Below are 19,267 nucleotides of genomic sequence, written 5' to 3' on the forward strand. Positions count from 1 at the left end.
GGCAGAAGACATGAATAGACACTTTTCCAAAAAAGACAACCAGATGGCTAACAGACACATGAAAAATGCTCAGCATCACTCATCATCAGAGAAATACAAATCAAAACCATGATGAGATACCATCTTACACCTCTCAGGATGACTGAACTTAATAACGCAAGAAACAACAGATGTTGGCAAGGATGAAGAGAACGGGAACCCTCTTGCACTGTTGGTGGGAATACAAGTTGGTGCAGCCACTCTGGAGAACAGTATGGAGGTTCCTCAAAATGTTAAAAATACAACTACCCTATGATCCAGCAATTGCACTCCTATTTACCCAAAGGATACACAAGTACAGATTCGAAGGGGTACATGCACCCCAATGTTTATAGCAGCATTATCAACAATAGCCAAACTATGGAGAGAGCCCAAATATCCATCAACTGATGAATGGATAAAGAAGATGTGGTGTGTATATGTGTATATATATATATATATGTATGTATATATAAAATGGAATACTCCTCAGCCATCAAAAAGAATGAAATCTTGCCATTTACAATGACACAGATAGAGTGTATTATGCTAAGTGAAATAAGTCAGAGAAAAACAAATACCATATGTGGAATTTAAGAAAGAAAACAGATGAACATACGGGAAGGGAGAAAAGAAAAAAAGGAGAGAGGGGAACAAGCCATAAGAGACCATTGATAAGAGAACAAACTGAGGGCTGATGGAGGGAGGTGGGTGGGGGATGGGACAGATGGGTGATGGGTATTAAGGAGGGCACTTGTTATGATGAGCACTGGGTGTTGTATGTAAGTGATGAATCACTGCATTCTACTCCAGAAATCAATATGCATTATATGCTAACTGCCTAAAATTTAAATTAAAAAGAAATAGAAAGCATACTTAGCAAATTTACAGATTGGGGTGGAGTAGGTATTATGTTTGATGATTAAATCATAATTTAAAATTATCTCCATGTTCTAGAATGAATAAAAATGATTAAGTACAAAAAATACACAAGTTGCGTTTTTCTCTTTCAATCTCAACAAAATTGAGAAAATATCGATTCTATTTCCCTTATAGAATACTATTAGGTGAACAGTCACAATGGGTAAACTTCCTTGAGAGTCAAATTATCATTCATTTAATGTTAAAAAACAAATTCACCAAGGATGAATTTTTTCAAAGTAAGGAAGCTAGACTAATGGCCATTGTGTCTTGGGTTTACAGAGCATGCTGTGCCAACAGCGCCTAAGCATTTTCGGAGGATTTATTGCATTCAGTAACAATATGCATTCACAAGCTAAATTTCTTGGAATTTGACTAAGGATCAAGAGAGAATACTACACTAACACATGTGTTTACAATGTCCCAGATTGACCATTGCTAAGGTTTTGACATATTTACATCATCTTTCTTTTATGAAATTAGAATGTGGCTTCCCCTCACCCCCAGTTCCATTCTCCTCCCATCTCCTTAGAGGGAACCACTCATATGAACTTGATGGGTATTGTTCTTGTCAAGTTTTATACTTTCACATTCACTTGTATGAATCCATAAACAATATATGGTATTGTTCAGCGAGTAATTTTTTAACCTGTTTTTGGTAAAACAAAACAAATATAGAAAGCCACACAAAAAAATGTATAGCTTTATCAGTTATTAAAAGGTGAATACCTTGGTAAACATAGCCCAGGTCAAGAAGGAACAGATAGGTAACTACTCTAGAAGCCCCATCCCATCATAAATCACTTCTTTTGCCTAAAGGAACATCCTGAATTTTACTGTAATCATTTTTTTTGCATTGCTTTATAGTTTTGTTATCCAAGTGAACATTCCCTGCACTATAGTCTTGCCTAGTTTAAAATTTTTGATATGTCTTTTAAGTTTATTTTAATCTACAAGTTTTCTTTCCATCCCTTTCTTTGCCATGTAATTTAATTGTAGGATTTGCCCTGTAGAGTTTCCCACAGTCTGGATTTTGCTGATTGCTTCCCTGTGGTATGATTGAATATGTTGCTCTGTGTTCTGTATATCCTGAAAATTTGCAGCTAGATCCAGAGGCTTGATCAGACTCCAGTTTGATTTCTTTGGCAAGACTATAAGTGATAATGTTTTCTTTCATTGGGAGGCCATTAAATGTGATTTTCTCTTTTTTCTTTTTGCAATATTAGCAGCTGTTGATGCTCAATAATCAGATCTATTAGTTCACTGGGAGTTGCAAAATGGTACTATTCTAATATATCATTTATATTATATTTAGTGGTGGAAATACATTCGAGACACTTTCCCTCATCCTCATCATATTTTAGAGACATTTTCCCCACAGTCACTAATGGTATTGTTCATAGTAGGAAAGGCCAGATACATGCCTGATTCCTTTGCTCTACTTGCGAGTTTTCAAATAATTCATTGTCTTTCTATGATCCCATAGTAGTCAATCACTTTTCTTTAAAATATCATGAACTCTTGAATTTATACATATTTCATGAGTTTTGGTCTATTTCTATTACTATCCTTTTGTAACTCAAATTGTCTCATGTTTGACCAGTGGGAACTTCTTCAAGTTGGCTCCTGAGTCCCTTTGACATGAACCTAAGTAACCTTTGATAGCTTCCTCGCTAATTGATATGACAAGATGTTCCAGCCCTGTCTTGTACATTTCCAGACCCAGGCTTGAAATCAGTCATTTCTCTCAAAAGCTCTGGTTTCCATTAGTGGGAAATAGTATTTTAAGACCACAGTCTGGGTGCATAGGAATGTTCATTGCTACTGAGTTGGTCATTCTTTCTAGGCCTTTTCAGGAGACAATTCTAGAAAAAAATACATATATTTACATATACATGTACATACATTTACCTATATTACATATAATTTTAAGACAAAATGTCTTAATGAGTTCATACTGACACTTCAAATTCAGGACTACAGGATTTTCTTTTGACAGGATTTTCTTCTTAATCTCTTCTGTATCATACCTATATCTTCTTCTCTCCACACTTGAAGTCCTAATTCTCAAGGACAAAGGGATAAAATATAAGTACTCATTCACCTATCCCTCATTATACATATAACAGTCTCAGAAGATCAATCCTAGTATTGCTATCATTAATATATTTTATAATCATTGAGAGCAGTTAAAATTGTTTTTTGCATATACTTTTCCCATTTCTCCACCTTTTGTAATCATTGTACTATATGACCTGATCATACAGCTATTACATGCAATACCCATTCCCTGCCCACCCCTCACTTTGTCTCAGTCCCATCAGCAACTGTTTGATCAATGTTCACCACCAGCCCTTATGAGGATGCCTCTCTAGCTGAGTTGTTGTCTAAAGCTCATTCCTCAGGAAGGGCTCATGGGAACAATATTCCCTGAATTCTTGCATGTCAATAACAAGCTGTCTGTGCCCTTTACACTTGAAAGTCAGCTGTTTTTCTGGATATATAAATCCTTGGCACACAATTTCTTTCCCTAAATATCTTAAATGTGTCTTTAAAAAGCCTACTGATAATCTTATTCCCTTTTTCTTGTAAATCACTTGCTGTTTCTGCCTAGAAATTCAAAGATTTCTTTTTCCTTTCTTCTCTAAAATTCAGTCATCTAACTAGAATGTGTCTTGGTATTAGTTGTCGTATGTTGATGTCAGGCATGCAGTATGCTCTCAAGTACATTTTTTTTATAATTTCAGGACAGTTGTTTACTTGTTCAGTTTCCTTGATTGGTTTTCTTTTTCAGGGATTTCTAATATCCATATTTTGAATCTTCTTTGCCTAACCTCGATATGTTGCCTATCTCTTGAATACTTTCTATCCCTGTATTTTTTATCTTGAAAGTTTTACTCTTTTTCACCTTGTATTTTTCTTAAGACATTAGCTATTGTATTCAGCTCTTCTGTTCACTCTAGTTTAGACTTCATTTCTCTTATAATCTTGTATTCTTCCCTGAGTTCTTTTATTCTATGTCTGAGTTATTCTAATTCTGATTCCTGTGTTCTTTCATGACATAATATTTCATTAATGCTTCTTAGCTCATTTCGAAATACTATGTTATGTTTTAATCCTTTTTTGGGCTTGACTTTCTGGCATGCTTTTGCTTTCTATAGGGATGTGATTCTGTTCCTTATTCTTTTTTTTTTTCTTATAATAACTTTGTATGGGAGTTGACCTAGATACATTTCTGTTGCTCATTTTTATGTGAAATTAGTTTTCCAAAACTCTTAAAAAGAGAAGTGGTTCAGGGTACAGAACTTTTTCTTTTGTTCTAATATAGTGTTAAAACACACACACACACACACACACACACACACTCCCCCCAGCAGCTTGCTTGCTGAGAGAGTTTCTGACTGTTCCCCTGCCCACTTTTATCTGGATTTTCTTTTTCCTTTGCTTCTGTCCAGTTCAGTGTTGTTTCCAAACCCAGCAGTTTCTCCTCAGTGTGCACGCTGTCCTGGAAGGGAGCTCTGGCAGGTCAGTTTCTACAATTTATAGGAGCCTGGACAGGCCAGCCCCTTAGTCCTTCCACCTTGAGCCCCTTGCACTCATCTGTCACAGTGGGCCAAACCCATCCCGGTCTCAGCTGCTGTTCTTTAATTGGCCTGCCATACTTTCTAAGCAATACCTATGGGCTATCTGGGGATTCCCCTATTCACAGGTTTCTCTGGCATTCCATTGCTTCCCTTTACTTTCTCCCACATGGCCGTTGATACCCCACAGGTCTTGTGGCTGTGAGTGGTTTATCCTAGCCTAAATGTGAGGGTTCATGGAGATACCTACTTTTGTTATAACAACTGTCCATGGATTTTGGGTTCTTCTATCCAGGAGCTCTTTTTTGCCCCCTTAGGTAGAAATTCAAAGAAATTCCAAAATTCTGCTGCCTCCGACACCATCTTTCCAGAATCCTCCCCATGTGGGATTTTACTTTCATATTAATGTCTACTATATGCATAGCTCTGCAACTTCTGTTTTTCGCTCAACAGTATGTTTTTGAGATCTATAGATCTATGTTAAGACATAGAGACTGAGGTCAAGCCTCTTAATTACTCTATAGTTCTTTACCATATAAATGTCCCATATTTTACTGACCCATCCCCCTATTACTGGATGTTCACAATCTATTATAAACCTTACTTTGTATTTTCATATCTCTGAATTAGAGAAAAAAGAGGAAAATATTATTACCATTTCACAAAAAAAGGAAAAAAGTGAAAAACAGTCATAATTATCATTAAGATTTATTTTGATTGGTTGTCATTTCTGTGTAATAGACCACATTGACACATATCACTGTTTGTACCTGGCGTTTGATTTTCTCTTTTTAGGCAAAGTTGTGTTGTTCAAAGATGAAAGGATCAGTAAAAATCCTCCTTCCTAGATGACACTGTCCTAATGTACTAGTGAAATGTAATACAACATGGACCAAGATTGCTGGTCTTCAGGGTACGGTCTGGGCTCCTTCTGACTCAGCACAGGACATTTCAGAGTCTGCTGAGGTAAATGAGAGGCTGAAGGTCAGATTCTGGTAAAATAAAAGTTGACACTTTAACAAGGGAATCAAAGTGGTATTTCAGTTTTCTGCGGTAGGTAAGAATGCTGCTTGGGGTTATTTTCTTTTATTAATTAATGTTTTACCTCTGGATAGAAATAAGGTATTCAGTTCAGTAAAGGCTCTTTCATTTGACATACGTGAAGTCACGGGGGGCATTACTGTTGCCATTTTACGGATGTGGAAACCAGGGTGCAGAATGGCTATGCAGATTGTAGAGGGTGACAAAGATAGTTTGTCTCCTAGCTCAGGATTTCTCTTTCTTGAAATCAAAATAGGCCTGAACCATAGCCAGGAGAATGGGAGACAGAGGACGTGAAATTATGGACTTCAACACACAGGTATTATTTTTAAAATTATTTTTAAATAGCATTGCTTTTACCTCCAAAGCAAAACAAGTTCGGAAGACATAACCTTAGCAGACTGAAAGCATGTAAGCACCATTCTTGAGAATAATCACTCAGTAAATCACGTTGGCCTTTCCTTGCCTGGGAAGATGATTTTTTTTTTTTTTAATTCTGCAAAGCATTACTGACCTTCAGTTTCACCTGCTGCTTTTGCTGCTGGCTCTCATTAGTAAACACCTTGGAAGAATCTCAGAATTGTTAATGGAAAAATGATTAATGGAATCATTCTCCCTAGGGGTCAGTAGACTCATATGCCCTGAGACCCTTGCTAGAGCTTCACTTTCTTGGGTCCCCTATGCAAAAATCTTATCTTCATGGAATATGATAGCTAAAAACTCGTGTGGATTTAAAATGAAGAGGGAATCCCTCTTCGCGTACTGGAGATTCTGAAAATCTACAAACAAACTAGAAAACAGAGCCTCAAAACTAGCTTTGTGGTCGTTTAATCTCCCGGGGCTTCAAATTTCCCACTCAGTGTATCACAGTACCTGCCACACCTGGAGTAGACGAAGCATCAGATAAAATGTTCTAAGTACGTTGAAATGCACTCTACAAACAACATGGGCTTTTGGAGTAAAAAAGTTAAACTCTTCCTAAACCATGTCGTAGATCTGGGATCTGGGGCCTTAAGCTCTCTAAACCTTAAGGTTCCTCCCTATAGAACAAGGGTAAGAATAAACACTCCCTCAAAAGGTTCTTTTTTTTTTTTTTTTTACTTTTGTAGTATTTTTTTTTATTTATTTATTTTTATTCTTATGTTAATCCCCATACATTACATCATTAGTTTTAGATGAAATGTTCCATGATTCATTGTTTGTGCACAACACCCAGTGCTCCATGCAGAACGTGCCCTCCTCAATACCCACCACCAGGCTAACCCATCCTCCCACCCCCCTCCCCTCTAGAACCCTGTTTGTTTTTCAGAGTCCATCGTCTCTCATGGTTCGTCCACCCCTCCGATTTCCCCCGCTTCATTCTTCCCCTCCCGCTACCTTCTTCTTCTTTTTTTTTTTCTTAACATATATTGCATTATTTGTTTCAGAGGTACAGATCTGAGATTCAACAGTCTTGCACAATTCACAGCACTTACCAGAGCACATACCCTCCCCAGTGTCTATCACCCAGTCACCCCATCCCTCCCACCCCCCCACCACTCCAGCAACCCTCGGTTTGTTTCCTACAATTAAGAATTCCTCATATCAGTGAGATCATATGATACATGTCTTTCTCTGTTTGACTTATTTCACTCAACATAATACCCTCCAGTTCCAACCACGTCGTTGCAAATGGCAAGATTTCATTCCTTTTGATGGCTGCATAATATTCCATTGTATATATATATATATACCACCTCTTCTTTATCCATTCATCTGTCGATGGACATCTTGGCTCTTTCCACAGTTTGGCTATTGTGGACATTGCTGCTATAAACATCGGGGTGCACGTACCCCTTTGGGTCCCTACTTTTGTATCTTTGGGGTAAATACCCAGTAGTGCAATTGCTGGGTCATATGGTAGCTCTATTTTCAACCTTTTGAGGAACCTCCATACAGTTTTCCAGAGTGGCTGCACCAGCTTGCATTCCCACCAACAGTGTAGGAGGGTTCCCCTTTCTCCGCATCCCCGCCAACATCTGTCGTTTCCTAACTTGTTAATTTTAGCCATTATGACTGGTGTGAGGTGGTATCTCACCCCTCAAAAGGTTCTTATGAGAAACTTCTTCATGGTAAATGTGAAGGTGAATTACAACCTAGAATGTTCTGGGTTTTATTTACAAACACATGTATATATTTAATGTACGATGACTGCTCACTTGCTCCTTTTTAACCCTCTTTTGCCCTTGGGAATGGCCACATTTTTTTCTCCTATGCTGTTCCAAGTCTGACTCTGTAGAAATTAAATGCTCTTGTACCTTCCTGGTCACAGATAGTTTAACTGTATACATTTTACATCAGATAGGTGACTAGCAATATGTGAGCAACTATCTTTTCCATGGTTGTATCACTAACAGTGAAGTTACATCTGATCATGCTGACTGGGCTCTATCTGGCTTGCTCTGGAGACTTTGCATGACTCCACTCTGTACCCTTCTGTGCTGACCTAGAATTTAGCTGTCAAGGGGCCATCTCATGTTCCAAACCAGCCATTGCTCCAGGAGCCCCTTACTCTTAATCATCACAGAATCCATCTGGGAAATGATCACAGAATCCATTCAAGAAATGGATCATTCAGATGGTCCTACTCAGAGAGCAAGGAGAAACTTGCAGCCACTCATTTCAACCTGAGCAAAAGAGGGTTCTAAAAATACACACACACACACACACACACACACCAACATCTTTTATTTTACCAGAAAGAAGGCAAATTTTCTCTTTCAAGCAGTACTGCAAGAGCAAAATATTGCCCAGCTCTCAGCTAAACTAGTTCTACATTAGGCATACTTGAAACTCACTTGCGGAGTGCTTTGCCAATTCATGTAACTTTGAACGTCCGTTACATAATTCTCCCAAGTTCCTAGATGGTCTAGTGAAGGGGACTGAATCCCTTTCCCACATGTTTCAGATGAAGGAATTGAGCCCCAGAAAGGGTAAGCAATTGAAGGTCAGACAGGTGCTGAAATCCAGTCTCTGAGTCCTGTGACATCAGGGGTTCTTGACATGCCCACAGCAGTTCTCCTGAAATGGAGCATCCAGGGGGAAGAGGAGATGTTTTTATTTTAAAACAGGTATATTGAGGTATAATTCACCTACCATGCAATTCACCCATTTAAAATGTATACCTCAATGGCTTTTAATATATTCCCAGAGATGTATATTCTTCACCACAATGAATTTTAGAACATTTTCATTATACTGAAAAGGACCCTCGCACTTCTAAGCTGTCACCACCCCAAATATCTGTCCTCCCCAGACCTAAGCAACCACTAATCCATTTTCTATCTCCATGCACTTGCTTCTTCTGGACAATTCATATAAATGAAATTATGTTTCTTTCACTGAGCATAATGTTTTTAATGTCCATCAAAGTTGTGGCATGTAGCAGAGCTTCATTACTCTTCACAGCTGAATAATATTGTACTGCATGGATATAGCCCACTTAGTTCATTCATTCATTTATGAATGGACATTTGGGTTGAATTGTTTCCACTTCTCGGCTATTTTAAATAATGTTACTATGAACATCCCTGTACAAATTTTTGTATGGATGTATATTTTTTATTCTTTTGGGTATATACCTATGAGTGGGCTTGTTGGATCGTATGGCAACTGTATGTTGAACTATTTGAGGAACTGTCAGACCATTAACCAAGGTGGCTGCACTGTATTATGTTCCCACCAGCAGTGTATGAAGATTCTAATTTCTCCACATTAGTACCTGCTATTATCTGTCATTTTTATTATACCATATCATAGTGGGTGTGAAGTGGTATCTCGTTGTGGTTTTGATTTGCATTTCCTTAATAGCTAAAGAGGTTGAGCATGTGCTTATTGGCCATTCGTTTATCTTTTTTGGAGAAAATCTATGCAGATGCTTTCTTTAGGTATTTGGTATCATTCACCAGTGAAGCCATCTGGTTCTGAGCTTTTCTTTGGGGGAAGCATTGGATTACTAATTCAATCTCTTGTTATACATCTATCCAGATTGTTTATTTATTCTTGAGCCAGTTTTGGCAGCCTGTCTTTCTAGGAATTTGTCTATCTCATCTAGTTATCTAATTTGCTGTCAACAGATGTCATAGTATTCCCCCATGGTTCTATAAGGTCAATGTGGGGATATAGTTTTAAGTTCCTACTTCAAAAGCACAGTGTGTTTGAAGTTCATGCTTTATTGTAGAAAAAAAAAGCCCTATGAATAGATGTATCGTAATACAAAAGAAATATTTACATTATTTACTCTTGAGTAAAAATGAAGTACTAGAGAGAGTTTTTATCCTGTTCTTTCACTACCCTACCCTCCAAGCAAGTTATGAGTAGCCCAGTTTGAGATAAGCATGACAAGATAAATTCCCATCAGGGAGAGATTCCCATATTTTCTTAAGACGGCCCATCTGTCTTAATTGTGCTAAGGTTCTAATTCCCAAGGTTTCACAGTGGACTCACAAACTGGAAAAACAGGACCAGAGGGTTCACAAATTTCATTGCACAGATCAATCCACAAAGCATCCCTGTACTGTCACAATGGAGAGGAAGGAGTTTGCTTTGTTAATGTGTGTGTGTGTTGGGGTCTGTGTGTCTGTGTTCTCTGGTCTAGATGGCAGTGCAGGGATCTTGACAGTCTCCTATCTCTGGAATACCAACAGCAAAAAATAAATAGCCAAAATGCAATCTTTTTTTCCCAAATGAACACGAAAGAAGAGTATTTATAACAGAGCTATATTTCAGATTATTTACAGTGAGTCCTGTTTTATTTCAACAAAGGAGATCTTCACCAGATATTCCTTGCTGTACAAAAGAAAATAAAACCCAAAAATTTAACTTGTTTTTTTATAATAAACTGGTGATCTTTATCATGTACAGTAAACAAAGTGGCATTCACATAAACCTAAGATGATGTTTTAATGAATACGTTAACTGTAACATTTCCCCTAAGCCCTTATAATTACTCATTAATTAATCATTCAGCATCAATTCCTAGTAAAAGATGATTATTTTTAACTCATGTGTTAAATTCATCAGAATAAAAAATAATCTATTTCCCCTTCTTTCTTTTTTCTTAGAAAAGCTGTTCTTGAAGACCACCTGCTATTTAGTGATAAGAATGTTTGGACCGGACCTCGTAAAACTGTGAGTATGCTAGCACATTAACCTGGGCCAGTTGCTGGGATGTGGGGGCAACAGGAAAGCTGCCAGGCAGCTGGATGTACTCACTGAACAAGGGCTTGAGCTGTGTTCCTGTTCTTGTTAGTAGTGGAACATTCAGACCTGACTCAGATCCATTGCCACTCGAGGCAAAGGCTCCCCTTGAATTACATAGAGTGTGGCACCTGGCTCGATTTCTCTTCAAGAGCCTTTCAGGAGGAATTTTAGCAACAAGTAACCAGATCCTACTGTCCGGACCTAAAGACTCTCCAAAGAACCCCGGCCTTTCCCTTGTCTCCCAGCTCAGGTCCCAGACCATGTTCTTAGGTTCTCCTCTCTCCTCCCTCAGGTTTCCTGGCTCTCTCCACAAGCCCTAGCCCTTGCCTCTCAGGATCCCACCTGGGCGCCATTATAATCTGTCTGCTTCCTTCTTTCGCTTGTGTTTCTTTTTTGAGCTCAGGTGCACTGGATCAGATAAATCATATTCCTTCCTATTCATGGCATTTTCTCATCAACGATCCATACATGGCTTTCTTATATTTATTATTTGGTTACTTAGTTACTTTGAATAAAGTAATTAGCTTCCAAACCCACCACCCAAAACTAAGTCTAGGACCTTGATTATAATTTACTCTAACCATCCAGTCCCTCGGTCATTCATTCTCATGCTTTTCTCCATCCACTTAATAAACTCCATATTCATCTTTCTCTTGCTTTCCTTTTTCTGTAGTTTTAGTATACATGTATATATACTTATGTTAATATATATTATGTTAAATTTATACATATCTATACTAATAAATATGTGTAATATATATTTATATATAAATAATAAATAGAATAAATATATGTAATATGTTAATTATAATTAGTATATAAGAAGTATATGTCAATGTAATAGAGAAAATTAATCTTACTCAAATATTAATGGATTAATAGCTTAATGATTAATAATTATAATTAATGGTAAAATAATATAACTACATAAAATAATTAGAATTTTACTATATTTATTATATATATTTCTTTAAAACTTATTTTATTTATTTCTTTAGTTTATGAAGAGAGTATCCCATTGTATATAATCTTTTGGGACCTACCACTTAGATTTATACGTCTAAGTTCCATCCATAACATAACATAGTGTCATTGCTGTAGTTTATTTCCCCTGACTATGTAGAATATTGTGTCACTACAAGAATCTATTCCTTCATTCTCCCACTGATGGGTTTTTGGGTTGTTTACTGGTTTTTCTTTCTTGTGAATGGTATTATGATGAATATTCTTATGGGGTTCCTCTTTTATATGCCACTAGCCTCAAAGCAGAGAGGCTCAGAGGCATCATTTCCCACAACTAGGTAGCCTAGAGTTGCAGAATTTTAAAGACGAGTGGAACTTAAAATCATACGGTCCACAGTGGTCGTCCGTGCTAAGTTGTGCTGTATCCCTGCCTCCATCAATATGTACCTCACTCTGTTATGATAAGTGATTTCTAGTGAGCCCCGGACTGGGAGTGTTTGGAAGGCAAGGATGCTTTCTTTTTAACTCTTACTTCTATTACTGTTCCTGCCTCCTAACTGGATTCTAGGCTTGCAGGCCTGCCTATTGGCCTGGAAGTCAACAATCCACATTCTAGCTGGCCAAATATCTTTTAAATGCCAAACTAATATGGTACAAACATGAAGTTCTTCAGTCTTCACACCTTTTGCAGGATTCCTTAGTGACATACACAGGGTTATTTATAAATCAGTCCCTGAGGACGTTTTCAGATTCATCCCTCCACACTCCAAACCACTTGTAATTCCCCCCCCACACCAAGAGGTTTTGGCCTCAGGACATTTGCATAAGATGTTCCCCCTGCTTGGTGCCTCTGAAACCTCTACCCCCAGACAAATTCTACTTCTTTAGACCTCAGTTCCAGGGTCTCTTCCTCTGGAAGCTTTCCTGACCCTCTGCAGGCTAAGACAGACAACACTTCCACTGCTGTCACCACCACACACACACACACACAGACACACACACAGACACACACACACACACTCCTGGGACCCCATGCAAACCCCTAGCACAACACTTACCACATCTATGTGTAATTTCATTCTCCATGGACTTTTCTGAGTTGCTAACTAGATTGAAAGCCTTCTGAGAACCAGGACTGCATTTTATTTGTCTCTCCATCTCTAGGTACTTAGCAAAATACTGAATATGTGGAAGGAAGGGAGGGAGGGAGGGAGGGAGGGAGGGTGGAGGAGAAAGAGAGGGCTTTGTATCTTCAGGGCTTGGTGCTATATTTGAGTCTTCAATATATATTGAAGGCCTTCCATAAATGCTTGCTGAATTAATTATTTTATTATTTTAAAAGAAAAAAAGTATCACTACAGATGAGCTATGACTAGACTGCTCCAAAGAAACTGCTTGAACATATTAAAACAGAAAAAGAACTTTTTAGCCTATCCATTGAATCTGCTTATATACCTAGTATGAGGTATATAAGTGCTCTGGGGGAAATGTCAGCTTGACCAGAGAGGTTCTGCTGGGCCTGGATCAGGGAACCAGAGAGATAGGTGGAAAAAAGTCACAGAAGCTAAAGAGGGCAGTGCATGTAGATACCCAAAAGGGGGAGCCAGAGATTAGCTACCACATGTATGGGGAGTAAAAGGGCTGTGGCCTAGGTTGGTTGAGAAACCCATTGTTCTTCTGTAGCTGGCTGGAGAGTGGCAAGTGCAAGAGACATAAGCACAAGGATCAGAGAGGACAGACAGACACTATACTACGTACTGCAGGTGTGAACTGTACAAGGGACAGTCCCCATCTCAAATGACAGCAAATGAACACAAGGTGTTATAGAAGAATCGTCCCAGCAAACCACCAAAAGAGGGCCACTCGCTGAGTAGGTGGCAGGGAGGGGAGGACATTTTTTCCTTTGAGATGACTTAAAGACCTAAGACAACAAATTCTCATTAGTATTGGGTGGGCCATTTGAAGAAAGACATATGTAGTAAATCATCCCTCTTCATGGTTCTGTCCACCATTAGTTTGATTTGTTAGTAATTTTCCAGTACCCATATTAGTTGTTTGCTGATAGACATTTCTCCTCTTATGGTGTGCTCTTCTTACAACTTGTTTTAATCAATCACATACAGTTTGGGGTTGATATAGGTGCTGAAAATGACAAACTTATGATTTAGTTTTACCTGAATTTCAGGCTTCCAGTATTAAATGTGTTTCCTAACCCAGAGGGCATCCCTCCTCATTATTTCATACCAGTCGATTCTCAATGATTCATGGACTAATTATTCAGCAATTACACTTCCTGCCCATTGGCAAGCCACAGGATGTTTTTGGGAAGTGGGACACCTGAGCACTCAGGCATTCCCCCAAGAACCTGGGTCATGCAGGGAGGGGATAATTCTAGGAGCAACCAATCCTAGCCAGTGACCATGTGCTAGGTCCTCCTCTACCTGGTTTTGACCTCCATCGTGCCATTTGTTGCCATAGCAAGCCTGATCCTTGTCTTCTGTACATCTCACCTTGCTTCCTGGGATTTATTTATGCTTTCCTCCAAATCATAAACTCTTGTATTCCAAACCTAGGTGCTCTCAGAGATCAGGAGAGGCCTAAGCTACTAACATTTTTTAGAAGAAAATGTGTAACGGGGTTTATAACATAGTACGCCTTAAATGTAATTAATGTATTTTTTAGACACCAAAAACACAAAGCAGTATCTGTGCCAGTCACAAGATAATTACAGCAGTCCCCCCCTTATCCAGAGGGGATACATTCCAAGGCCCCCCAGTGGATGCCTGAAATCAGATAGTACTGAACTATATATACTATTTTTTCCTATACATACATACTTGTGATAAAGTTTAATTTATAAATTAGGCATAGGAAATGATTAACAACCATAATAAAATAGAACAATTATAACAACACACTGTAATATAAGTTATGTAAACGTGATCTCTCTCTCTGTCTCTCTCTCAAAATATTTATTGCACTGTACTCACCCTTCTTCTTGTGATGATGTGAGATGATAAAATGCCTACGTGATAAGATGAAGGGGGATGAATGACAAGGCATTGTGATGTAGCATTAGGCTACTTTTTTTTTCATTATGTTCAGTTAGCCAACATATAGTACATCCTAAGTTTTTGTTGTAGTGTTCAACAATTCATTAGTTGCATATAACACCCATTGCTTATCCCAACACGTGCCCTCCTTAATACCTATCACCTGATTACCGCATCCTCCCACCCCTCCCTTCTGTAACCCTCAGTTGTCTCCTGGAGTCCAGGGTCTCTCATGGTTTGTCTCCCTCTCTGATTTCTTCCCGGTTATCCCTCCCTTCTCCTGTGGTCCTCTGCTCTATTACTTATGTTCCACATATGAGTAAAACCATATGATAGTTGTCTTTCTCTGCTTGACTTATTTCACTTAGCATAATCTCCTCCAGTCCCATCTATGTTGATGTAAAAGTTGGATATTCATCCTTTCTGATGGCTGAGTAATATTCCATTGTGTATATGGACCACAACTTCTTTATCCATTTGTCTGTTGAAGGGCATCTCGGCTCTTTCCACAGTTTGACAATTGTGGACTTTGCTGCTCTGAACATTGGGGTGTATGTGCTACTCTTGACCTTCAGATGATATGTTAGAAGGAGAATCATCTGCTTCCAGACCACAGTTGACCACCAGTCACTGAAACTATGGAAAGCAAAACCACAGATAAGAGGGGGACTAGTGTACAAGATTTAGAGAAATGAACAAATTCATAGTGTGCTATGGGTGTGGTCCAGAAATTGGATAAAAGTATTAAGTTGCATGAGGAAGATCTTCTTTCAGTGTTGTGAGTATATCTCTGTGACTATATATTAATATATAAACTTTCTTTGAAAGTGATGTCAAGGTCTAAATTTGAGAGCTTTCATGTGTGGAAGGCCCTGTCCTCACTCCCTGCCATAGGCTGTTACTCTGTCTATTAACCTGTCTGTTAACCCTGACCTTGCTCCCTTCTTTTGATTTATGGTGATGATCATCATCATTGACTTCATTCTACTATGATCCTAATTAAACTTGTTAATTAGCTCTGCCAAATGTTTTGACGCCTCCTCCCCCACCACCCCTGGTCCCCCACCACATGCCTCATTCCTACACACCTCTATACCAGTAAGGGTAGTAAAAAGAAGTGAATTAAAATGTGACAATTTTGGGGTGCCTGAGTGGCTCAGTCGTTAAGCGTCTGCTTTTGGCTCAGGTCATGATCCCAGGCTCCTGGGATCGGGCCCCACATTCGGCTCCCTGCTTGGCAGGAAGCCTGCTTCTCCCTCTCCCACTCCCCCTGCTTGTGTTCCTGCTCTCGCTATCTCTCTCTCTGTCAAGTAAATAAAATCTTAAAAAAAATAAATAAAATGTGACTATTTTGGTCTTTTTGCTGCTATAGGAAAATAATATTGGGTGGGAATGGTTATTATGAATTTGGAGATTTCCTAAGGATTTCACATTTTATGCATCACCTGAGCTTTCTGCCCCATGGCTCGTAAAGAGCACATATGCTACTTTGCCACTTCTTTGCATCTTGTACATTCTAGTGGTCTTACACTTGTCTGGATTTATGATGCTCAGCATTTTCTATTCTTGTCCAAAGGACTGTTTCTCACTTTCAGTCTTCTGATGATGAAGCTCTGATCTTAGAGGACTCTGGGAAGAACACCACATACCTAGTTCTCCTCTCCTATTCCTCAGTGTAGAGACCATCAGCCTCACTCTCTGACTGTGGGGACCCCATTTCCACTCCTGTAATCAAGTTCACTTACTTGAAATTGTGCTCTATTTGCAGAGAAAATGAATAGGTCTTGAAATCATATGATTAGTTGGTGGTCCTGGATTACCACAGATGGGATTATTGGCTGTAGGTTAAAAAAAAAAAAAAGTTAAGCAGAGCCCTATTTATCACTCTCCTGAGCCCACTAAATATTAGACCCCCATAAAAACAGCAGTCATCAGTTAAATAAATGAACCATTAAGTTGAGGACAGATGTGTGAAAACAGCCACCCTCTCCTGATTTACTGACCCTTAGTAGACATTAGTTTGCTAACGGACTTTATCTGCTATATACAGCTTGACCCTCAACTTTGAAGATGTGACTTCATTTTATACTTCAAGATAACTTCCCCTCCACCTCTCATGAAGGAGCCCTGGGGCCAAGCAGATGACTCTCTTTCTCCCTCTTAACTTAGATGCTCACAAAAGCTTAAGAAGCCATCTTGCCAGGCCTCAGACAGAGATGGAAATGGGACCTGGAAGCCCCCAGGAACACAGGGGCACGTTCTCCCCAGGCTTCCTCACTGCACAAACTGGGTTCTGACGCCTGAACCCCATCCTACAGATTAGTTTTCCAAATGCTCAGTCCACATGGCAGGAAATGACATTATAGTCCCAAGTCACTATAGCTCCTATTATTCTGGGAACAGCCCAGAATGAAGCTGAAATCTTTAGCACTAATTCTAAGTTTCCATAAGAGAGAATCTGACTGGTCCTGCTTGTCCAATGTCATCCGGTGAGGTCCAATCAACGGGCCAAGAGATAGGGAGTACAAGCACAGTTGCCGGGAACCTGCCCCTATGGGTGAGGGGAGACTGTTAAATGATCATGTGAGCTGGGAAGAAACCCCAAGAAGTATCTTCTAGAATCTGGATCTGGTTTTCTGAGATCAGTCTCTAGATATTACCAGCCTATGTTTATAGATTCTTTTTGTTGTTGTTTCGGTTTCGTTTGGGTTGGGTTTGAATCAATTATTTCCTTGGAATAGTTACGAAAAATCCATGCTCTGTTCGTCCCTTCATTTGAAGCAGCACATTGTTCTCATTCTTCTTGGTAAGAAGAGTTCGGGGAGTGTCGGGTAGAAAATTGATACGGGGGGTTTGTTTTAGCCCCTTCAAACTCGATTAAACCAAAACATTTGAAGACACTTTCCTTATACCATCCTGGGGCAGGGGGAGTCAACTACGTTGTATTTTCTTCCAAAAGAAATATATTTATTTTAAAGGGAAAGAAAGGATTTGGATTATGCCTTAAAAATAATTTTAGGTGGGGCGCCCGGGTGGCTCAGTTGGTCAAGCGACTGCCTTCGGCTCAGGTCATGATCCTGGAGTCCCTGGATCGAGTCCCGCATCGGGCTCCCTGCTCAGCGAGGAGCCTGCTTCTCCCTCTGGCCCTCCTCCCTCTCATGCTCTCTCTCTATCATTCTCTCTCTCTCAATAAATAAATAAATCTTAAAAAACATGCAGCCAATAATACTGTATCCAGCTAGGCTGTCATTGAAAAAGAGACTTATGGGCGCCTGGGTGGCTCAGTTGGTTAAGCGACTGCCTTCGGCTCAGGTCATGATCCTGGAGTCCCGGGATCGAGTCCCGCATCGGGCTCCCTGCTCGGCGGGGAGTCTGCTTCTCCCTCTGACCCTCCTCCCTCTCATGCTCTCTGTCTCTCATTCTCTCTCTCGCAAATTAAAAAAAATAATAATAATAATAATAATTTTAGGTGTTTAAGGCTTTATCACACATGATTTTTTTGCTATAAGACCTAGCAAACTTTAAAATATTGTTTCCACCAAATGATACCCCTCTCCATTTTTCCTTTCCCAGTTGTATTTGTGGCTTCTTCTGAAAAGAATCACAGTGCCCATGTGAGAGGCTGACCACAGCTCAGTGCTGTCTGTGTCCCCTTCCCACCCCCAGGACCTTATTCTAAACAGAGGAGAGAACAACGCAGCAGGAGATCGTTATGATCTGGCAGCTACATGGGGCTGGACTCAAACACCAAGCTAGAATCCATTCTGGGGATTTACCTTCCTTTGAAATAAGTTCTATTTCCTAAATGCCCGAGAGATCTTAAATAGCCTTTGTTCTGTCCCATTTCCCTCCAGGCTTAGCACAGATATGAATGCTGATGTGTTGTGTCATACCCTGGAGTTTTGTAAGCAGGACCCTGGCCAACCATTGTGTCATCTCTACCCGCTTCCCAAGGTGAGTGGGTTTTCACTTTGAATGTCAGATTATGGTGACATGCAAGCCCTTTGGAAATGTTGTAAAGGGAGGTTCAGCTTCGCTGGCTCAGGGGTTTGGGAACAGAAAGAGGCAAAATGACATTTTCAATTACATCGTGTGAAATAATGTTGCCCTAGACCCTTCCCCCCACCCCATGCTGCCAAAGAATGTCTTTTCCTATTTAACTATCGTAGACTATAATCTAGAGGTGGACTGGCAGTAGGTGGGAAATCTAACCAGCCAAGAAGATAAGAGATTAAATTTCTCTCTACCATTTAAAAATCAAGCAGGTCACTTTTGTAGAAAGATAAACTCATCCAGTTTGCCCAGGACTTTCCTGGGATAAGCCCTGAAAGTCCCACATCCTGGGAAAACCTGAGCAGTTGGTCATCCTAGTCTGAGCTTTATTGTACTCACCCAAAAATGGATATAATAAAATGCCTAAAGTACCTCCTTCACAGGTTTGTTGTGGGA

General features: G+C 39.5%; 1 protein-coding gene across 1 annotated transcript in view; it reads left to right on the forward strand.

Moving 5' to 3' along the window:
* Positions 1 to 19,267, forward strand: part of AOAH (acyloxyacyl hydrolase) — a 166,932-nt gene that overhangs the window by 26,564 nt on the left and 121,101 nt on the right. Inside the window, exons 3-4 of the mRNA XM_064575047.1 lie at positions 10,664 to 10,730; positions 18,673 to 18,772. Coding sequence (XP_064431117.1) covers positions 10,664 to 10,730; positions 18,673 to 18,772 — 167 coding nt within the window. The remainder of the gene's footprint in view (positions 1 to 10,663; positions 10,731 to 18,672; positions 18,773 to 19,267) is intronic.

Source organism: Mirounga angustirostris, unplaced genomic scaffold (genome assembly GCF_029215605.1).
Source record: "Mirounga angustirostris isolate CCGP_5_RB_7025 unplaced genomic scaffold, mMirAng1.0.hap1 SCAF_12, whole genome shotgun sequence".
Lineage (NCBI taxonomy): Eukaryota > Metazoa > Chordata > Mammalia > Carnivora > Phocidae > Mirounga > Mirounga angustirostris.